The sequence below is a fragment of the Callorhinchus milii genome, unplaced genomic scaffold (assembly GCF_018977255.1).
Source record: "Callorhinchus milii isolate IMCB2004 unplaced genomic scaffold, IMCB_Cmil_1.0 Scaffold2, whole genome shotgun sequence".
Classification (NCBI taxonomy): Eukaryota; Metazoa; Chordata; class Chondrichthyes; order Chimaeriformes; family Callorhinchidae; genus Callorhinchus; species Callorhinchus milii.
In genome coordinates, this window is record NW_024704743.1 from 32281771 (window position 1) to 32305596 (window position 23826).

Sequence of the window (23826 nt, forward strand, 5' to 3'; positions counted from 1 at the left end):
AAATTTATTTTTATAAAACTGTTATGAAATACGACTTTGTAACAGATTGATTGATGTAATCAGGCAGGACTCTGCACCACACAGCATATTTTTCTAAACATTTAGCCCTTTCCAATGGATGGAGCGATCAAAAACATGTCCCAATAATCTTTTAATTCACATTCTTTAATTGTAATCAGATTTTTTTTAAAAAAAGACCACAATTTTAACTTTTAATGCTACCCTCTATTATTTAATTTTTGAAATAGTTTTCAAACTTTTAACTTTGATTTTGAGGGGGCTGAGGTATGTGTATTGTGTGTGTGTGTGTGTGCACGCACGCACGCATGTTAAATTGACACAATTTGTAAAGAATTCCTTTTAGTCTCCACAGTAACTAAAAATGGAAAGGAACTTGGTAAATAACCAAACCATCAGCTATTTAGAGTTCTTCCATTCTCATATTTATGGCCAAGTCAGCAGGAAGTGCATTGGAATTCAAAGGCTGCAGAACATAGCAAACAGCTTGGAGGACACGTAAAGACAGAAGGAAATGTGTTTAAAAGACTGTGCAGTTCATTGCTAGGTTCAGATTGTAATAAAACTTTTTTTGTACTTCCAACGAAAATAAGTGGGGGACTATGTTCCAGTTTTATTTTAAGTGAACTTTAGGGTTCAGATACAATGTAATGCACTTTCAGTTATGGCATGCTAAGAAAGCTCAGTTTTCTAAACCAGTATCTTGAAGCTTCCGACACATCCCAGTATAATAAAACAATTTTCAGTTGTATAGCAACTTCCATGAAGAATAACATCCCCAAATTCTTTGCAAAGGGGATGTGGACCACCGAACCGGGAGGGAATAATAATAATCCTTGCATTTGATATAGTATCTCATCATGTTGAGATGTTTCAAAGCGATTCACAGAATAGCAGTGTCCCACAAACCATTGTGGATTGAGAGATCAAATTATTATTATTATTCAAAACATTTTTTTAAGGGATTATTACCCCCAGAAAGCAATCTGTCAATCGACTAACAACCAGGTTCCGTCTTACTGTTAGGTAAACAGAGGCGTGTGCAGTAAGGAAACTTGCCTAAAGTTTCCCTCTGCCCATGAATCAAACCTCTTGTTTACAAGGCGAGTGCTCTGACTAATACGCTACAGGACTTCACAAGGAGAAGGAAGTTGAAAAGGTGGCCAAAGGCATCATTTAAAAAAAGAAGGGATTTGAAGAACGAGGGAAGTCCCAAAACAAGGGGATTTTGGGAGAACATACCAAAGTATGGGGACAGAGTGGCTGAAAGTCCACCTACAATTGGTAGGAGAGAGGAATGGTGAGGAATGAGCAGGAGACTAGTGGATGAAGCAGAGATATAATGAAAATCCTTGTTATCACAAGTTGGCAATAGTAAGCATGGCCTGTAGTGGCTCACTTACTTTTCTTCCCAGATATTGATAAATCCTAGTGAGCACATAGCTCAGCGTGCACTGCAGCAAAAGTACTGTTGCTGGCCTCACACAGAAGTCAGTAACTGAAATGCCTGAAGAGTAACTCATTGCGTGTTGGTAGTGATCTCATGCTACCATCAGCTTGTCAAAGTAGGCTTCATTCATTTCAGCAGGAATTGAGATGTGTTTAATAACATTTGCTATTAGCTTGCCCAGGGAAAGATGACCAAATGCATGGTCAAAGAGGTAGGTAGGTTTTGGGATTAACCTTGAAGGAAATGAGGGAGGGAGCAAATCTTTCCACCTGGACTACACCACCCTCTTTTGATCACGTGAACATTTTGCAGTGTTCAGTGATGGCTCCCTGTACCACTAAATAAGCTGCAGGTTTGCTAGAGGAACCCCCACCTCCCAACCTGTCCTTCAGATCACAGAGTCCTACAGCACGTTGGTTAGATCACTCGCAAGCTGGGGAACTCTGGTTAGATTCCCAGCCAGAGCGAAATGTTAAGCAAATTTCCTTACTCCACAGCTCCTGTTTACCTAGCAGTAAATAGGATCATGGTTGTTAGTTAATTGGCGGATCACTTTCTATGTGGAAAGCATTGTGGCTGCTTGTGGTCTCTCCCAATGAACTGTGTCAAGTTCTATCATTATAATAATCCTTGTATTGATATAAAGCCTTATCACATCATTGAGATGTCTCAAAGCGCTTCATATAATAATATATTGTAAAGTAAGTTGACTGTGTATTCCGTGGATGAAACGTAGCCCACAAACTTGGGCTTTATCATGGATTGAGTGACCTAATTTAAAAAAATATTTTTGAAGGCATTATTACTCCTGGAAAGTGATCTGCAAATCAACTAAAGACTGGGTTCCTACTTACTGCTAGTAAACAGAGGTGTGTGGAATAAGGAAACTTGACTAAGGTTACACCCCACCCGGGAATCAAACCTGGGTCCTCTCACTTGTGAGGCAAGCGAGAGGACCTGGAACTCCATCATGTTAGATGTACAAGCATATCTCAAGATGGTATAAGATTTATGCATACACAATATGTTCTTTCAAAATTAGATTGTTACTTAGAATTAGTCCACTTTGCCCTCAGGTGAATTAAAAGGGTTTGCATTGTTTGTTTAAAAATATGTATTTTGTATCCTTATAAACTTTGCTGTTACGCAGCAAAACAAAATCAATTTGGTTACCACAAAACCTGTCCATGATTGGGTTTTTTTAGCAATTAATTCTATTGCTTTTTTACAATAGAATTAATGTCAGGAGGACATCTCAAAGTGCTTCACAGGATTTACAAGAACAACTTGCATTTATATGGAGCCCTTCATGCGGGATAGCGTTTTGCAGCTACCCCGCTCCAGAACACTGTCCTGTGTGAAGGGCGCTATATATTTGTTTACTGTAAAATGGGTGAATGCAGCAGCTAGTTTTATGCACGGCATTGTCTATGAACTAAATGATCAATTTTATTTGGGGGATTGTTGGTTAGGACATCAGGAAAAACTCCCTTCTTTTTATGAATAGAGCCATGGGAGCTTTAACATCCACCTGAGATAATACAAAGATAGGATCAAACTTGGCTGCAATGCTCTCAACTCTTCCTTCTACTCCCTCCTATGGAGCCTGCTGACACTCAGTGTCAAAGTCACAGGTGAATAATGGTTGCTTGGCTGAGGTTCTGGAGGCTGGCTTGTGTCTGTGGAACAAGAAAGGGAGTCCAATATCTTGAGGAGGAGGAGAGGAAGGGGGATTGGCAAGAGGAAGACGGATCTAATTTTAATTGGAAAAATACGGAGCCTGAAAGGGTAATGGAAGCAGATTTGATAGTAGCTTTCAAAAGCAAATTGGATAGGTACTTTAAAAAGGAAACATTTGAAGGGCTATGGAGTAAGAGCAGGGGAGTGGGACTAGTTGTATAGTTTCAAAGAGCTGGTACAGACACGATGGGTCAAATGGCTTCCTTCTGTGCTGCAAGAGTCTATATAGCACCAGTTGCCACTTAAAATGTGGGTGGACCGTTTGTCCCCACCCATCAGCTGAGACGTAGCATGCTGCAGGCAATGACAGTCACTGTGAACTCTAACTCTCCTGCTGACCTGGAAGAACACATGGCTGGAATGAGATGACGCAGGATCTCTTCCAATCGTAACAAAGATGTGTATTTCATAAATGACTTTGCTCAGTCTGCACTTGGATGGAACAAAAAAACATTTGCATAGAAAGTGATTCCAAGTTTTTGGGAGTTACCAATCAATGTCTCGACCCATGTGGGCTACATTAATCATATTTTTAACCAAACTTGATTTTTGTTATTTCTAATTGTAAATGGTAGCTTGGCACAAAGCTCTGCCAGATGTTTCACGTCTTTGTTACTGTTTTTAATCTTGACTCTGATGTCTTTTGATTAAATGCTCTGAGATGTTTCCCGAGTGAAGGGTGCTACATAAATGCAAATTGTCGTTGTGGTGGTGACCAAGTTATTCGATATCCTGGATGTTGGATCCTTTTGGTGAACAAATTCCTCAGTAACTAGGAGTTGTTGAGCTAATGTCACTGACCATTTAGTTAACTTATTTCAATGGCTGTTTTATAAAGGCCTTTTGAAATGTGGCATTAGATAGAGCAACTTAAAAGCAGGAAACTAATTTGTTCCAGATGTATCTTTTCTAAGACTATCCAATTGCTTTTTTTTGGAAAAATATATGTGACCACTTTTTAACTTTACTGGCATTTTCCCTTAGGCAGCCTCTCACATATTCCCTACACTCTGTGTAAAGTAACTAAATACCGTATAATTATTTATTTCTCTCCTCTTTTCTAAGCCTTTGCCCCCTTGTTGCAGAAATTGCGACAAGGCTGAACATTATAGCTGAGGTTAGCTATACTGCACTCAGACACTTAAACACTTCAACATGATTCTCCCTGATCCTTTTCCAGTGTGATTGTTCCTGGATATCCTTAGCCTCTCCTCACAGCTCAGCAGCCCAATTCAAGGCTCAGTTGTATTCTCTCAAGAATATCCCTTGTGTGGTAGAGTAACTAGACTTATAATCCTTGCATTTGATGTAGTGCTGCTCACATCTTCTAGACGTCTCAAAGTGCTTCACAGAATATGCTGTAAAGTGAATTGACTATATATTTGTGGGCGAAACGTGGCAGCCAATTGCACACAGCAGTTTCCCACAAACAGTCGTGGATTGAAAATGCCAAATTTATTATTGTTTTTGGTTTTTTGGAGGGATTATTATTAGGCGTGTGGAGTAAGGAAACTTGCCCAAGGTTTCGCCCTAGACTTGTTCAATAGTCCGAGTGGGACAGACCAGTGTTCTGCACAAGATCAGCACTACATCCTGTGACTTGTCTTCTAACCCCCTCAATTTAGACATCCTTTACTGTTGCCGCACACTGTACTGCAAGTGTCAGCAAGCTATTCATCTGCACCTGCCCCCTCCAGATCCTGTTCCAGCATAACATCCTGTGTTCTACCGCCATTAGGAGAATGTGGAACTGATAGTGATAATGTGGAACTCGCTGCCCAAAGTAGTGGTTGAATCAGATTGTGTAGATAATGCATTTAAGAGGAAGCTGGATATACACATGGGGGGGTGGGGGGGGTGGAATGGAAGGTATGGGAGTGAGTAAGGAATGGATGGAGATTTGTCATCTAAATACCCAGGCTAGCCAGATGCCTCTGCGTTTGCTCCAGTTGTTAGCCATCCACACCTGGTAAGGAGACTTTAAAAAAAAACTAGGATCCAGGTCTTTTTCCCCTTTAAATGAGCAGCTGCTGTTCTGAGATTTCCTAATTGCTTACCTACAATCGAGATATATTGAAGTCCACTTTACAAATGCAGATCAGTGTGCCTTAAATACTTAATGAATCTCCTTAAATAGGAGCACACTCGTTTTTCTAAATCGAATATTTTATTGTTCTTCCCTCTTTATTGTACGCAAAGACGTCATTTGGCAAATTTTTTATTCCATTTTGAAACCTGTTGGGAAATTCAGCAATTTATAGCTCGGCAAGACTTGAGTTGGTAACAAAATAAATAAAAATCTGAATTTAATTTTGTTTCCACACTCCACATGCCTAATAATAATCCCTCAAGAAAAAAAGCAATAATAAATTGGTCACTTCAATTTACGACTGTTTGTGGGACACTACCTTGCGCAATTGGCTGCCGCGTTGCAAGAATTATTAATATTATTAAGGTTACATTTCTGGTTAGTTTAATGAGGTGTTTGCCTTTAAATAAAAATGGTGGCTAATGCACTTGACCTTTGTCACCTTCTGAGTTAAATACTGCTGTCTCTGAGGTGGGTTCAACAACAACAGCAACAACAAGATTACATTTGTATAGCGCTTTTCATGTCGGGAGGACGTCCCAAGGCGCTGGAGAGTATACAGCATTTCAGCGGTGAGCTGGGGTCAGGGAGGGAGAAGGGAGGGGAGAGGAAGGGGGGTGGCCGATGGCATGGTCGAAGATGAGGGTCTAGAGGCGGGACTTGAAGAAGGCTAAGGAGGGGTCGAGGCAGAGTGATTGGGGGATGGAATTCCAGAGGTTGGGGGCAGAGTGGCTGAAGGGTCTCCCGCCAATGATGGGGTGGGTGGGTCGGGGGATGTGGAGCAGGCCGGAGCCGACTGAGCGGAGGGAGCGGGCGGGTTGGTAGGGGATTAGGAGGTTGCAGAGGTAGGGTGGGGCGAGGCCATTGAGGGCTTTGTAGGTGAGCACCAGGATCTTGAACTGGATCCTCTGAAGAATAGGGAGGCAAATGTAAGGTAATTGTGGGTTCTCAACAACATTTCCAATCAGATTCCTGAATTAAGGAATCCAGAAGACTGAAAAAAATGGAATCCTGAAGTCTGTCTTTGCCAACTTGGGGGAACTGGCTCTTTAACACGTGCCTACTTTCAGAGCAGAGATCTCATGAGGCAGCCTGATGTGCTCCCCTCAGAGGAGGCTCTTGGATTACTCAATTAAGGAATGTGAATTAATTTTGGAATGACCGCAATTAGATACAGTAACCTCTCAGTAGCAAAGTTGCTGACTTGTGTAGTCAACAACATTGTGCTGCCATTGGGTGACTGCAGGCTAAATGGGATAAGGTACAACTTGTGCTGTGTTAGGGGTGGAAAAGAACTCCAAGTAATACGACACTTCAGTCTTGTGCTCCCATCTGGATTTGAGATCAGACAGAAATGTTGGCATTATTACAAAGCTACCTTCTGGTGGAAGAAAGCCTTGTCCTTATTTCACCTTTCCTATATAATGTGCCAGGGACACGTGTTTACTTTCGGTGGTTTTGGTTTGATGGTTATTATGTGTAGTGGGTGTCACTGTGGTACACTACATGGTGAAAATTGCTACATTTGCGCTATACACTAGTCGAACAGTTTATTCCAAGGAAGACCCCTAACCCATTCAGGGTGTTCCTGCTCCATGTTGTACAACTTGTTTGGGCATCTAGGCAGGGACATTCCTCTCAGTGCGTAATATGCAAAAATTATATTACAGGAACTTCTGATAGCTCATCAATCTAAAGGAAGAGGGCTCAGTGACGAGGTATCCGGAGTGAAGAGTTAGACATTGAACCATAGAAACAGGAGTAGGCTATTCAGCCCCTAGAGCCTGTTCCGCCATTCTATAAGATCATGGCTGATCTTTACCTCAAATCCAATTACCCGCCTTTACCCCATATCCCTTAATACTCTGACCTAACAAATATCTATCCACCTCAGACTTGAAGATGTGAATGGATCCAGCATGTGCTAATAAATACACAAATAAATGCAGATGAGAATTTTGATTGTATGATAACTTGGGTAGCAGTGACAAGTTAACCCAGGGTCGAGTTATCGGGAGTTTACTGTACATTGCTCGTGCCAGCAAGTGCAAGGATTTCTTTTAGTGTTGAGTGGTGTAGTTTTGCTTAGGTTGGACTCTGGTAAGATTTTTAGTGTGTGGGTGGTTGCTAAAATCTCTTGAGTAAATAAACGGTTGTTCAAAAAGCATGCAGATGTTTGGTCAGACAGCGTAATGGAGATGAGTGCAAAACTGGGCCAGAAATTGTAGCTTATTTGAATTGTATGGTTTTGATCTGGCTCAATCAGCCAAAATCAACTAATTTCTTTTATTTAAAAGACTGGGATCTTTTTATTATATAAATATACACACGCGTTTGCACACACAACTCACACACATATCCATACACACAATCATATGTGCTTACACAGTCACAACTCTGAATAGTAGACCTATTTATGTATACTTACACAATAGAAATGCATGTGCGCGCACACTTAACTCTGAACATTGAAATGAGGCTGTGGCGTTTTGCCACCCTCTGTGAATGCGCCTCTGGTGCTGAGTGTATCAGCAATGTTGGAAGTGCCGATTCCTTCAAACACAGATTAGATAGATTTCTTTTAGGAAATAACATTATGGGATATAGTACTTGGGTAGGTCAGGACGTATGTGCATGCAACAGCCAGGAAGGCAGAAGGCGAACTAGATGGAACGTGGTCTTTTTTTCGTCTAGCATGTCACCCCTCACCCTCATGAAAGTTCACATTATACTTAGAAAATGTCGAAAAGTTTTTAACCTTTGTTCAAACACACGCCATATAATAATATGAAATAATATTTACATATGAAAATAATATATACAGATGAAACAGAAGCTCATCAACTGCCTGATATGTTCGCTTCCATGGGAAAGCCAGAGCTGCTGCAACAAAACCAGCCCAGCAACATGTTCAGTCCAGCCACATGAGTGTAACTCATTTGAAGCCCTTTTTGTTTGAAAGCCCCAGTGCCTTCCGGGTTTTCCCTGTAAACAATGTGATGTGTGGTTTCTGGACACCCTATTCACTTAGTGCTGCTCCCACTCAGGCTCAGAGAGGAAATGCTCACAGGTGGGTAAACCACTGGGAGCAGAGGCTAGATATGGTGCAAGAGCTGCTCCTGGACACAACTCTTTGGTTCATCTTGTAGGTTGGCAGTAAAATGTACCTCAACAGCACCAATCAACTACCCGTAAATTTCTGTGAAATATGTCAAATTTCCCACAATTTTTGGCAAATATTTCCAAGTGAAACTATGATGCTCTTTCCTGCCCCGTTTCCTTCTCTTTCTTCCCACCTTCACCCCCACCAGCCCCCTCCCCACCCCACACACACGCACAACCAGGCGCTGTCCATTGAACAGTTCTGAGACCTGATTGTGGGACTTGAATTTGTGGGTTATAAACAGGGCCAATAGAAAATTGCGGAAATATTTGCCAAAAATTGTGGAAAATTTGACAAATTTCGCAGAAAATTGCGGGCTGTTGATTGGTGTTATTGCGGTACATTTTGCCGCCAACCTACATTTTTTTTCACTTTATTGATTAAAAAAAACGAACATGAAGAAATAACCCATATTAGATTGTTGCACAGACAATCTCAACAGCAGTCCTCTGAGTGTAGCAAACACCAATTCCCGCACCAGGCACGCGAGCCCAGAGCCCCTCCACCTAGAGTAGCGGCGCAGCCCACAATCGGACAGAGGCCGGGTGCCAGACACGTCATTTTTCTGGTAAAAATAGCATTTTTTGGTGGAGGGCGCTGTTTATAGCGGACTCCACAGAAAAATTGTGGCCGCACTTTTCTATTGGCTCAGGTCATGAGTATTGATGTTGTTGCCAACTTTGTAAGACAAGAATTGGTAACAATTGCTGCACGAAAAAAGATTTGTTCTTTTGCACAAATGTTCACATATTGTTACACATGGTCTCACATTGTTCTTGCATCTCAAAGGGCTTGACGCTATGACTATTTCAATCATGTTCTTTCCTAGGAGTCGCCATTCCCTGAAAGTGCGAGAGCACAAGGTCCTGGGCCCCTATGTAGATGGATTGTCACAGTTGGCTGTTACTGGGTTTGAGGTAAGTACAATACAAAATTACATTTGTAATTTCACATCCGGAGGACGTCCCAAGGCGCTGAACAGTAAGTGGTTAGGACTTGGTGGGGGGAGGTGGGGAGGAGGTTGGGATCAGGGAGGGTGGAGGGTAGAAGGGTAACCGAAGACCCGGTCGAAGAAGAAGGTCTTGAGGCGTGCCTTGAAGCAGGCAAGGGGAGGGGGCCAGGTGAAGCGAATGTGGAATAGAGTTCCAGAGGGTGGGGGCAGAGAGGCTGAAGACCCAACTGCTGATGCTGGGGTGGGCTGGAAGGTGCATGTGTACGCCTGTATATGCGGCTCTGCGTGTGTGTGCGTGCACCTCCTTCCCGCATTCATTCATGGCTCATTGTACCAGACTCTTATTTATGTGTAGGTCCAGAACCTACCAATTTTGTGTTAGTGTTTGTCTGGAGTTCATAGAACAGGAAGCAGTCTGACCCATCGTGTCTGTGTTGGTGCTCTAATCTATTCTAATCCCATTCCTTGCTTTCTCCCCATTGTGTCTGTGCTTGTGCTCACTCCCCACAGAAGAAACAGCTTGACGCTGTAGTGTGTCAGCCTGACTCAATGATAGCACTCTCATTTCTTGTCAGAAGGTTATGGGCTCAAGTCCCACATCAGTTTGGAATCATAGTCTAAGATGGCATTCCAATGCAGTGCTGGGGTGTGTTGAATGGTCAGAGATGCCGTCCTTCAGATGAGATGTTAAACGGAGATCGTGTCTGCTTATTTAGATGGATGTTAAAGATCCAATGGCACTATTCGAAAAGAGAAGGGAGTTTCTCCCAATATCCTGGCCAACAATCCCCCAAATAAAATTGATCACTGACTATTTGTAGGACATTGCTATGTGCAAACTAGCTGCCAAATTCCACCCACAAAATACAGTCAATCCATTTTACACATTTATCCTGTGAAGCACTTTGAAACGTCTCGATGATTTGATAAGACCCTCTATCAAATGCAAAGATTATTTTAAATATTATGATTTGAAGTGGCTATAACAACATGTATTGCTTTTATCAATCAGACATGCTTACACTGGAGAACTATAACAATACTTGTTCTAATATAGTGTCTTATCACATCATCAATGTCTCAAAGCACTTTACAGGATTTACTGTAAAGTGTAGCGACTGCATATTTGTAGCCTGTGCATTTTTGTTGGTGAACACGGCAGCCAATTTGCACATATCAAATGCCCCACAAACAGTCATGATGTGAGTGACTAATTTTATCTGGGAATTGTTGATTAGGAATCTGGAAGAAATTCCCTTTCCTTTTCAAGTCGTGTCATGGGATCTTTAATGCCCACTTGAACAAGCAGATGGGACCTTGGTTTAACATCTCACCTGAAGGATGGCACCTCCAACAATCCAACACTCAGCCTAGATTATGAAATCCCAAAAACATAGGCTCAGCAGAGTCCATTAATTCTTTTAAAAGAGAATTTGTTGTTTTAGAAAGGTATATTGAAGGACGTGAGGAGTGGGATTAGACTAGGTGGCCAGTGTGGAGAAGAACATTAGAGCAGACTTGATGGGCCGAATTACCTGTTTCCATGCTGTAACATTCTGTGATTCTAATGCTTTATTTTGTTGCATTTTCTGTTGCAGGATATTGAGTCTCTGATGTCCGAAGGGAACAAATCTCGAACGGTTGCTGCCACCAACATGAATGAAGAAAGCAGCCGCTCCCACGCTGTGTTCAACATTATTTTAACTCAGACACTTTATGATGTCCAAAGTAGTGTAAGTGAGGCACCTGTTGACCATAAACACACACGCTGAGTCCAAGCCTTGAGTTTTGCTTGTTCGGTTTCCGCTTTTTTTGTTATTGTAGGTTTAATGCTGATTTTGTTTTTATTTTTCTTTCCTTCCCCCTCCCCATATATATTATAAAAAAAGACCTCCGGAGAAAAAGTGAGCAAGCTGAGCCTTGTGGACCTGGCTGGGAGTGAGAGGGTTTCGAAGACGGGAGCTGCAGGGGAACGACTGAAGGAAGGCAGCAACATTAACAAGTGAGTTTTTTTAAAGAAAGAAAAGTAGAAATTCAGTCAAACTTTTCAACTTTTCTTGTAACCCATGCAAGTGGTTTTAGAAGTGAGCGCTACTATCTATCGGTAAGCTAATAACAACAATTTATATTTATATAGCATCTTTGATGTTGGGAAGACATCTCAAACCACTTCACACCGCTGACTGGGAGCCTGAGCTGGGGAAAGGTTGGGGGGCCGGGGCTGAGGACGGGAGGGCAAAGGTGGCCAAAAGCACAGTTGAAGATAGAGGTCTTAAAGAGGAGGGAGGCGAGGCAGAGGCCGAGACACTCGGGGTGGAGTTCTGGAAAGTGGGGTGAAGGGGGGAGATAGCGCCTGAACACTTGGCCGCTCATGGTAGGATGAAACGGGCAGAGGACGTGAAGTCAGCTGGTGTTTGCTGAGTGGAGAACGAGGCTCAAGCAGTATAATCACAGAAGATGCACATTTTAAGTTTGCTGGTTGCTTCAGGAGGGTGACTGTTCAGTTCAGTTCTATTCCTGTCCTGTGCTGTGAAATGACAAATTTCAATCCACGATAAAGATGTGTGTTTAAAAATATTATAGCCAACAAATGCAGGTCTTATTCCCTTGAGTTGCTAGTAGAGTGGAAAATTTAATGTTTGGGGATCGGAGGTCACATTAATAGTGAGTGAAATTGTGGGCGTCAGTTGGAAATTTGGATAAGAAACTCCCTTTACTGAAGGCTGGTTTGCAGCCGACATTTTTCTTTCTTTCCAACTCCTATTGTCAGAGGTTTTGGGCCTTTTCTCAGTCGGGAAATGATCCGATAGCAAAAAGCTGGCAACAAACGTGACTTCTGGTTTGTGAACATTGCATTAGCATCCTTAAGGACATTTTGCCAGCATCTGTGGCCACATTGGTATGTACTCAATCCAAGAAGTGAGTGTCTTTATTGGGAGGATGGCTGAACACACATTGCACAGCTGATCTCAGAGCCATCTTAAAACAGATAACTTTTTGACTAAATGCGATCTTGATTCGGAAGCCCCTTTTTGGAAAAAAAACAGAAGAAAAACACGAGCTTCTAAATTAACATAAGATTTAAGAATTTTTTTTCACAAATCTGCACAGTATTAAATTGTAGGATAAAATGGCCAAGATCAAGTGTGATTTCAGATCTCTAGTGTCAGATTTTTCTCCACTTTCTTCTAACACTCATTCTAGGCTGACGTTCCAATGCAGTGCTGGCGGTGTGCTGCATTTTTGGATGTGCCTTCCTTCAAATGAAATATTAAAATCAAAGTCTTGTCTGCTTGTTTAGGTGAATGGTATATATAATAATGATAATAATAATTATCCTTGCATTTGATAAAGCACCTTATCACATCTTTGAGATGTCTTGAAGTGCTTCGCAGATTATGCTGTAAAGTGTAGTGACTGTGTGTTTTGTGAGCGAAACGTTAAAGATCTTATGACAGCATTAAGCGAATAGAGCTTCTCCCATTTCTTGGTGTCTTTGCAAACATTCCGCAAACAAAATTAATTATTCACTTCACGGTTGCTTGTGGGACATTGCTGTGCACAAATTGGATGTTGCGTTTCACCTACAAAAATACACAGCCTATTCACTTTACAGTATATCCTGTGAAGCACTTTGAGATGTCCTCCCTACATGAAAGGTGCTGTATGAAATGCAAAGATGATTATCATAATACTGGTGTGCAATATATATGTATAAATATGACAGTAAATTGTATTTTAATCCAAGAGCTGCCCATTAAATGTGTTTTGTTATATAATCCTGGAGTTAATGGTGGTGTAATTTCAGTGCATGCTTTTTTTTTTATCTCTTTCCCCCACCCCTTTTCTGATAAAAGCAAATGTTAAAGAAGTACATTCAGTAGTTAATTAAAATGCCCCAAAGGTGATTTCTGCTTGTAATATAGTGTTTCATTTCTTTCCTCCTCAGATCTCTTACCACCCTGGGGTTAGTTATTTCTGCATTGGCTGATAAAGTAGGAGGGAAGAGCAAAAACAAGTTTGTGCCTTACAGAGACTCTGTGCTCACCTGGCTTCTCAAGGTATTGATGAGGAAAAGCTAAGACTTTGTACAGAAAATATAAATGGTTATAAATATAACTGTATATTAAACAATAATAGAGACTGACCTTTTTTCTTCTGTATTTGCCAGTCAGTAAGCACTGTCTTGAAATGGCTTTGGAATAGTTTCCACCAAAATTTCACAGTACAAAACTGCCCACAAATAGCACTAAATTGGCAATCACATTCGCTCGTCCAATGAAGTATTGGTGAGGAGGGCTCTTCTGGATTTGGGAATTAAGGTGTGCTTTAGAGTGTGTTTTGCACTACATCTGGGCATGCTATGGAGATAAACATGTTTGTCATGTTTTAAATTGGTGTATTTTCCTCCCCTGAAATTATGACTTTAATCTCTATTAGTATATAGTCAAACCCATCTTCAACAACCACTGGACCAAAGTGGCCTTTATATAAGGGAGGTCTCTGAGTAAGGGTTCGTTGGTGTGCAAGCTGGGCTGTCCGACGGTGGTTGTTAAGAGGGGATGATTGCTGAATCAAGGTGACTGCTTGAACAGATTTGACTATAATATGGTTCTTTTCTTACAAAAATATATTCTCTTCCTTTGTGCTTGATATAATTAAGATAGTCACAGTGACTTAAATTGACATTCGGCAAATGTCAGTGAATCCTATGCTTGTGTCCAGTCGTGCTAGTATTTAGATGTTTTGCTGCTTCATGTACATCTGGATTGGTCTGGTGTGCCGCCCACTTCCCTCCAGCCCCCCCAAAATTGAAATAGACTTCATATCCTCCTGCCAAACATCTGGATTCCAATGCAAGAGAAACATCTGTTGCACTGACCACCTACTTTAACCGTATAAAGTGTTCTTGTGCTTTCTTGACTTGTAATCAGGCAGTGTCATCCGTGATCGGTCAACATTGTCTGCACCAGGTACTGTTTTGACCAGCAAGATGCTTACAAGCCAAGCATGTCTGTAATGAGAACACTTTCCCCACAGACACCATCTGTTATTCATGAAAGCCACTCACTTGGGCTTGCTAATGAACTACTCCCCAGTAGAGAGAGGAAGCTCCACAGACTGGTGTAGCAAGAGAGTTAACAGAATGCTCCGGAGTACATTTCCAGATGGATTGGAGCTTTGTTCCTAAGTGCCAATTGGGAAGAACACAAGAGTTGTGTTGTGTTCATGGTTTACCAGCTACAAAGCCAGGCTCCCCTGAATGTAGAAAACCAATGCAGCGTTCTGGCCAGCTAGTTGGGCATGCGTTCACTGGCTGGAGCTACTGAGCAACGTCTGAACTCTCTGTTCCATCTCCTTGTGTTTGGAGTGAGGGCAGTTTTACTTGTAGGTTTATACTTAAGTATTAAAAAAAATTATGGAAGATGTAAGAAACAATAATAACAATCGTTGCATTTGATATAGCACCTTATGTTGTTGAGACATTTCAAAGCACTTCACAGAATACATTGTAAAGTGGATTGACTGTGTATTTTGTGGGCAAAATGAATCAAACAGCTAGGTCACCTCTCTCTTCCCTCTCTCTCTCTCTCTCTCTCTCTGTTTCTCAGTCTGGTCTTGTTACTCCCTGGCCAGAACTTCACTAATTAAGTAAATTCAGATCTTGACAAAGACTTTTGATCTTACTGACTTCTGTTGGAGCTTCAAAGGACTAATTCAACAACAACAAAGCGTGCACCTATATAGCACATTAGTGTCTCAGCTAGTGTCTCAGAGCGCTTAACAGTGGGGACCCTGACTCCGAGCCAGGAGTAATGGGGAGGTGGCCGTAAGCACGGTCGAACAGGGAAATCTTCAGGCAGGACTTGAGAGAGGGGGCAAGGCAGAGGGAATAAGGGAGAGTGTTCCAGAGTTTTGGGGCATAGTGGGTGAAATCATGACCTCTGATGGTGGGGAGAAGGATGTGAGGGACGAGCAGGAGGCCGTTGCCAGTCAAGCAGAGGCGCCGGTAGTGGACTGGGGAGTGAGGAGGTCTGTGAAAGAACTTGGCCATTGTATTTGGCTATCTTAACTTTCAATGTGTTCACACCTGAACGTGACCAGCTGAAAGACCATGTTCTCTCAGCCAACTTCTCCTACATCTTGTAGCCGCTGCTGTTGACTGCTGGATATGTTTTTATACACATAGTGACCGACAACTTTCAATTTAGAAAACTGTCACAGGTACCTTATGTTTAGCTTTTTACTAATTGCAGGAAACATGATATATGAATGCTATTCATAATGTAGAAAAACACATTAAAGCTTTTAATAAATGTAGAAACAATGAGGTTTGGTTTCCACCACATGCATATTTTATTCCCAGCAGGATGTGCAATTGTCCACTTGTGATTTGAGGTTAATTTGGGAATTATTACTATCACTGAACTTTTAAACCTCTGAAACAGGATAACTTGGGAGGAAACAGTAAAACCGCCATGATAGCCACCATTAGCCCCTCCGGGGACAACTACGAAGAAACATTGTCCACACTGAGGTACGCAGACCGGGCAAAGCGAATCGTCAACCACGCAGTGGTTAATGAAGATCCAAATGCCAAGATCATCCGAGAGCTACGTGAAGAGGTGGAGAAACTTAAGGAGCAGCTGAACCAGGCAGAGGTAAGAGCTCGGAATAAACTGTTCTGAGGCTCCCAGGCTCACACCAGTGGTTCAGTGAGTAGACATTGTGGAAAGTGGATTGAACCAAACAGAGCAGGAAAGCTTTATGTTGAGTTCCCATATTAATGGATTTCATCCATGCAGAGCAGCTACAACTGGCATTTCTGGGTTAAAGAGGGAAACATTCTGTCTGAGTGACTGCTCCTGACCTCTATTCAAAGACTGCCCCCTCCCCCCTACCTCAGCCTTGATGGAATATACACATGTGTAGATATTAGATGATCAGCAGAGATTTCTACTGTGCAGGACATCACATTTGAGCTCAGCTGAACAGTGAGGTCCTTCACTGCAGAAAAATCTCTGCTGATGCTCACCGTCTATCTCAGCTCGCATGTAAAGAGTGCCAGGCAGTGCAAACTTTCTTACCTTGCTTGTGTTTTTATTGTTGTCAACTCTGGATTCTCTCTGGAAGCTTGCAACACTTAATTTAGAATTGGAAGCATAGCTTCAACATGAATTGAGCATACCCTCAGCACTGTAGCTCTGAAAGGATTTCATGTAATCGTGTCTTGCTTTTGCTTTTATGCTCTTATTTGTCATACTTTCATTCCTTGTGTGTGATGAAATGCAGCAATTAAGGAGCTTGATCCTCCCCTGTTCTGCACAACTGCAGCTGTTAATGGTGCCAGTGTCCAGCAGTCACTCAGAAACAGTGCAGGACCCAGTTCTGCCTGAGTTGCATTCCCAAGTTCCTGAGGACAGATTCATTTCGTGCAGAAACCATAGTGTCTCACGAGGAAGACCATAACAACTGGGGAGGTAAAAACCCCTCTGTGCTTGCCCCCATATAACTCTTTCCCTTGAGGCATTGGTCTCGTGCTGTGGTTCTGGTGTAATTTAATCGAACACTGAAAACTCTTAATGTCCATTCCATTCATCGTTTTTTTTGGTCACTCATTAAAAAGTTGTAATTTTTGTTTAAAAAGAAATGAACAGTATCAATTATACCAACTAAACTAACCTGGGACTCCTGCAAGGTTATGTATTCTTGTTCGTATATATTTTAAACAAAGTTTATTTTTATGACAATAATTGCAAAACTAAGTTGGTTTAAAGACTAGGTATTCAAGAGAGTTTTCGATTGTCAGCACTCTCACCTCTGAGATCAAAGGTTGTGGGTTCAAGCCTATCATGGGAACTGTGAGCTCATACAGTCTAGGCTGAAACTCCAATGCAGTGGGCATATGTTACATTGTAGGAGGGGAGGTCCTTCATTATAGAGATGAGGTCCTTTGATTGAGAAAATAAACTGAAGTCACATTTGCCTGTTCAGGTGGATGTTTAAAAATCCCACTGCACTATTTAAAAAGAGAAGGGGATTTCTTCTGGTCCATTGCCTTAGCCAATAATCCCCCAGGTAAAATTATTCAGCCACTTTATGGTTGTTTATGGGACATTACTGTGCACTGTCAATCTAACAATTCCCAATGGCTTGGCGCAGAGCTCGATTATGCGGTGCCAACACACAGGGCAATCTCAGAGTACCATACCGTACATCAGTGTGTGACTGTGAAAGCGTAGTATGCTTTAATGGTTGATAACTAGATGAGGCTATTTGAAGGCTTATCTCTCTAGAGGGTCGAATTTTAATGTGTTCCTCCAGATCAGCTGAACTGGCAGTAGTCTTACACCTGTGACCCTCTTACAGTCCCATGGGTGGCTGCAGTCCACTCTGCCTTTTCAAATGTTTCTGAGCTCATAGACATGTAACAGAATGCCAGGACCCAGGAATGAGGTGGATTTGTGGTAGGAATGGCATGCGGCTAGAGACAGGGAGGGTTCCAGTCTACACTGTCCTATCCCTCAGCACACAAGAGGAAGTCAGCTTCACAGCAGGCACATCTCCTTGCCAAGCCCCTGCCCCCCGCCATGAGGTCCTGGATTAAGCAGTTGGTGTTAAGTAAACTTAGACTGCCAGAATAGCAAGGTGGTGGCACATCTCCCACTATTGCATAAGTCCTTCCACCATGCTGAAGGCAGATATCCATTAAATAGCTGATGAGGAAATTGTAACGAGACAACTAAGGCTTGACATCACCTGGTTTGTGCTGGTTTGTGAACACACGTTCATATTTCCAAAGCTTGCAATGCACCTTGATTGTTATGCAGAGAGTTAAGCAGATGTTGCTCAAGCTCTACACCTCCAACTGGTGGAACCATCGCCAGTGGTTAGGGGTGTGTCTCCAAACAGTGGGCAGGAAGATTTCACGTACATTTCATGCTGAGCCATGCCTCTCACCAGGAAATTTGCAGAGAGGTGTTGACATCTGCTATTTATTTGCACTCGTTGGATGTCAAATGTCCAAATAGTGACTATCTTCCTTGATGGGAAAACAGGATTAATCTCCTTGGGATAGAGCTGGCTCCAAGGTGAAATGCATTGCAGCGGAATATCAGAATCTTGTCAATCATTTGTGGCGGTCTCTGTGATCCTATTCCTGAGCCAGCTATATCTGTAGTACTTCAGAGAACTGCTGATGACAGACCAACCAGCCTGAATCATTGGCAGGGCTTGGGACCAGGAATTCTCCCCACTCGGCTCCCTGCAAACCAAAGCCCTAATGGATAGAGTAGGTCCTAGCTGATCAGGCAGTGGGAAGCTTGCCAGTTATTGTTTGTAATGACACGTTTTAATGGCAGTTTTAGCTGGTTAAACTCTTGAGTTCGGAATATGTATATGTGAACTCTGGTTTGGTTACCCTTAAACATGATGATGAGTTTGTGTGTGTGTCAGACAGCGAGCTGACTTAAGAACAAACTACTGAAGAACACAGCACTGTTAGGGTAATAGTTGCTGTTTTTGGAAATTAGAGACTTGTTTTTTAAATTGTAGATCAATAAAATTGCATCAACAACAAATTACAACAACAACAACAACAAGATTCCATTTATAAAGCGCCTTTCACGTCAGGAGGACGTCCCAAGGCGCTGCACAGTTGGGTCATGACCCGAGCAGAGGGGAAATGGTCAGGGTGAGGGGACGGAAGGGAGGGAGCGAGGAGGGGGAAGAGAGTCGAGAGGGGAGCTGAAGGCACGGTCAAAGAGAAAGGTTTTGAGACCGGCCTTGAAGGAGGAGAGGGAGGAGGCGGCGAAGGCACTGGGGGATAGAGTTCCAGAGCCTCGGGGCTGAGAGGCTGAAGGCCCGGCCACCGATGGTAGGGCGGTTGGGGCGGGGGACGTGGAGCAGACCGGAGCCAGAGGAACGGAGGGTACGGGCAGGTAGGTAGGGGGATAGTAGGTTGGAGAGGTAGGAGGGAGCAAGGCCGTGAATGGCCTTGTAGGTGAGGATGAGGATCTTGAAATCAATCCTCTGGGGGATGGGGAGCCAGTGGAGGCGAGCGAGGGTGGGAGTGATGTGGTCCCGAAGCCTGGTGCGGGACAGTACACGAGCTGCAGAGTTCTGAATGACCTGCAGCTTGTGGAGGGAGGTGGCGGGAAGGCCGGCGAGGAGAGAGTTCCCATAGTCCAGCCTTGAGGTGACAAAGGCGTGGACCAGGGTTTCAGCAGCGTGAGGGGTGAGGTAATGCCGTAGTCTGGCGATGTTCCGGAGGTGATGGAAGGCGGTGCCAGTTGTGGTGCGGATGTGAGGGAGAAAGGACAGCTCAGGGTCGAACAAAACGCCGAGGTTCCTGACTGGCTTTGAGAGGTGGAGAGTGCAGCCTTGGATGCTGATGGTGTCAGCGCCTGAGGTGCGGAGGCGCTGACGTGAGCCAATCAGGAGGGCCTCGGTTTTTCGCACGTTGAGCTGAAGAAAGTTGTCTCTCGTCCAGGACTCGATGTCGGACAGGCAGGCTGTCAGGACATCGGTGGTCGTGGAGTTGAGAGTAGAGGAGGAAAGGTAGAGTTGGGTGTCATCCGCATACATGTGGAAGTTAACTCCATGTCTGCGGATGATGTCACCAGGGGGAGCATATAGAGGGTGAAGAGGAGGGGACCGAGGACAGAGCCCTGAGGGACACCACATGAGACAGTGCGGGGGGTGGAGGAGAAGCCATTCGTCGAGACAAAGTGAAGACGGTGAGAAAGGTACGACCTAAACCATTCAAGGACAGTGCCTTGAAGGTTGAGGTGGGAGGACAAGCGGTGGAGTAGGATAGCGTGGTCGACCGTATCGAATGCTGCCGATAGGTCGAGGAGGACGAGGAGGCAGAGGGAGCCCTGGTCACAGATGGTCAGGATATCATTGGTGACCTTGACCAGGGCAGTTTCTGTGCTATGGGCAGCACGGAAACCTGACTGAAGGGGTTCGAAAAGAGAATGGGTGGAAAGGAAAGAGCGCAGTTGGGAGGCGACAACTCTTTCCAAGACCTTGGAGAGAAAGGGGAGGTTGGAGATGGGCCGGTAGCTTGATAGCTGCGACGCATCAAGGGAGGGTTTTTTCAGGGTGGGCGTGATGGTGGCAGTATTTAATGGAATGGGGACAGAGCCAGAGGAGAGGGACAGGTTGATGTCAGTGATATGTGGGGCAAGAAAGTGGAGCTGGGAGATAAGGAGTGGAGTGGGGATGGGGTCAAGGGAGCAGGTGGTTGGTTTTAGGGATAGGATGAGTTCAGTGACAGAGGGTGGGGAAACGGGTACGAAAGTGTGTAGGGGAGGATGGGTAGGAGTCGGAGTGTGGGAGGGAGGGGGTGGGGGGTTGGTGGATGTTGGAGGGGAAGTGACCGCGGAGCGGATTCCCTTGATCTTGGATTCAAGGAAATCCAGCATCTCCTCGCAGTGAAGGTTGGAGGAGATGACCTGCGCGGGGTGGCGGGGGGGACGGAGGAGTCGGGTTGTGGTGGAAAACAGTAGCCTGGGGTTGTTCTTCGCCTCCAGGATTATCCTGGAGTAGAAGGACGACTTGGCCGAGGCTAGAGTGGAGCGGTAAATTTTGAGGAGGTCCAGCCAGATTTGTCGGTGGACCGTTAGGCCAGATTTGACACAGGTGCGTTCAGCAGCCCGCACCTGGCTTTTCAGTGAGCGGAGGTGGGTGGTGTACCAGGGGGAGGAGCGGGAGTAGGAGACAGTGCGGGAAGTGATGGGGGCAAGAGTATCGAGTGTGGAGGAGAGGGTATTGTGGAGGAGGGAGAGAGGAGAAGAGGGGTCGGTGAGGGTTGAAGGCCAGAGGGAGAGGAGTTCAGAGGACTCCAAGGCATCGGTTAGGGATTGTGGGGGTAACTTCTTCCAAGGGCGGTAGAAGATGGTGGTGGGTCTGGTGGAGGTGGGGAGGGGGGTGGAGGTGGTGAAGGAGATGAAGTAGTGGTCAGAGATGGCCTTGTCGGTAATAGTGACATCCGAGACACTGAGGCCCCGGGTGATCACCAAATCGAGTGGGTGGCCGTGACTGTGAGTGGGGGAGTTTATGTGTAAGGAAGGTTGAGTGAGGAGAGCAGGGAAGAGAAGTCTGTGGAGATGGAGCAGGAGGGGGTGAAGTGTAGGTTAAAGTCGCCCAGGATGATGAGGCGATCAGAGCAGAGGCAAAGAGATGTGAGGAGTGTTGAAATGTCAGAGATGAAGGTGGGAGAGGTTTTAGGGGGCCGGTAGAGGAGGAGGATTTTAAGGGAGAGGAATGAGGGGTGGGAGAGGGTGAGGTGCTCAAAGGAGGGGAAAGAGCCAGTGGAGTAGGGGATAGGGCAAGTGGTGTCCTTGAGATAAGGGCAACACCACCGCCACGGCGGTTGGGGCGGGGGATGTGGTGGGAGGTGTAGCCGGGTGGTGTGGCCTCCGTGAGGGGGAAGGTGTCGCCTGGGGTGAGCCAGGTTTCTGTTAAGGCCATGATATCAACGTTCTCATCAAGGATGAGATCGTTGATGACCAGGGCCTTGTTGCAGAGGGAGCGGACATTTTGCAGTCCGATGTGGAGGGAGCGGTTGACAGAAGGGTGTGTGGGAGGGGAGGGGGGTCCAGGTTGTGAGGCAGGGGTGGGGGGAATGGGGATGAGGGAGGAGAGGTTGACTCCCCGGGTCTGTGTCCGGGGTGGCTGGCGAGTGTGGTGGGGAATGGGGCAGTCGGTGTGGCTGCTGCTGGACAGCCAACGCCGAGTGCCGCGGTGAGCCCGGCGGAGGATTCCCAGGCTGGAGCAGAGGGAGGTTGTGGGAGGGTCAAGTGGGGATAGAAGACGAGAGGGACGGAGAGAGAGGAGGAGAGCGCGGGAGAGATGCAGAGGGGGGAGGGTTTGGGGGGAGAGAGGAGGGGGGCGGGAGGGAGGGGGTGAGGGGGCTCGGGTCAAAGCGGCAGCCATAGTGCGCACGCGGGGACCGGGAGCGAGCGGTCAGGTGGATGGCATTATCCCGTAGATTGGGGCAGCGAACCCAACAGGACCAGAGTGGGCTCTGATGTGGGCCCTGGGGGGGGGGGGCGCGGCGCAGAGGGTTTTTTTTTGTTGCGCACGCACCTGAAAACTAATCTATGACGTCAGCAGTTCCCCCGCTCCGCCCAACCCCGAGCTGATCTCGCTCCGGCGTCGAGTTTAAATACCTGGGTCAGTAGGCCCAGGCTCCTTACATTTGTATAGCGCCTTTCATGTCGGGAGGACGTCTCAAAATGCTATCAATCCTATTACTGAAAGGATTCAGTAAAGTGGGACATGAATTTTAAGTAATCTGCAAGTCAGTGGTTGCACTCAGTATTCAGATCTGTTCATTTAGCTTAATGTCTCTGGAGAAGACTTTTTTTTAGAGCAAAGGACTCCAAGCTATGAAAAGGAAACTGGCGGCTTCCTGGAGAACCGCTGAAGATTGTTGTTTCTGGTTCTGGGTAGGCATGCTGACCATTTCATAGTGTCTTTGGCAGATTTTGTTTTCAAATTCTAAATCCGTATGGTCAGCTTTTCTTTGAACATAAACAGAAATTTCGTAAATCCTCCAAATAACAAGCTTTGAAGAAATTATTTGAATAAAACCTAACAACAACAAATTGCCTTTATATAGTGGTCTTTCATGACAGGAGGGTGTCCCAACATCCAGTAACCAAGTTGATACGGGATAATTTTCTGGTTTGCGCTAATTTAGCTGATCTCAACCAGTCCTGTTGTAGAGGTTGCTGCAATAGGACTAGAAACCTCCAGGTTAGGGAGGGTTGAAAAATTAGGCAGCATTCTTGCATCACCATATTGAGTCCTGGAAAATATGCAAGTGTCAGCCTGGCTCAGTTGCTTGCATTCTCTCACCTTGAGTCAAAAGGTTGTGGGTTCAAGCACCATGACAGGCTCTTTGAGCTCAAAGTCCAAGCTGGTACTCTAATACAATGCAGGGGTGTACTGTATCGTCAAGAGTGCTGTTGTCCTTTGGATGAGAAGTTAAGCCATCTACCTGTTAAGATGGATGTTAAAGATTCCATGGCACTATTTGAAAAGAGAAAAGAGAAGGGAGTTTCTCTTGGTCTCCTGGCCAACAGTCCAGATGCAAGTGGTCAACTTAGTGGTTATTTAAGTTAATGGGACATTGCTGTATGTAAATTGGCTGCTGATTTTGCTTACAAATATAGTCACCAAATTTTTCAGTGAATCCTGAGAAGTGTTTTAAGACATTCAACAATGTGGTAAGGAGCTATATCAAGTACAAGGATTATTTTACGAAGTGAGTGTCAACCAAGGACTGTATTGAGCTTGCCTGTGGTGTTGTTTACCCACCCTTGGACAGATACTCTGCTGCTGCTGCTCACTTTCCAGATTTGCACTTGAAGAATGTGTAATAGAACAAGGTACTTGGCACC

At 44.6% G+C, this 23826-nt stretch overlaps 1 protein-coding gene across 4 annotated transcripts in view; it reads left to right on the plus strand.

Annotated features, from left to right (window-relative positions):
• Nucleotides 1-23826, plus strand: part of kif13a (kinesin family member 13A) — a 154967-nt gene that overhangs the window by 67783 nt on the left and 63358 nt on the right. For all 4 annotated transcript variants that reach the window (XM_042332228.1, XM_042332230.1, XM_042332229.1 and 1 more), the window contains exons 7-11: nucleotides 9290-9377; nucleotides 11011-11145; nucleotides 11302-11414; nucleotides 13362-13473; nucleotides 15862-16074. In XM_042332228.1, the coding sequence (XP_042188162.1) occupies nucleotides 9290-9377; nucleotides 11011-11145; nucleotides 11302-11414; nucleotides 13362-13473; nucleotides 15862-16074 (661 nt within the window). The remainder of the gene's footprint in view (nucleotides 1-9289; nucleotides 9378-11010; nucleotides 11146-11301; nucleotides 11415-13361; nucleotides 13474-15861; nucleotides 16075-23826) is intronic.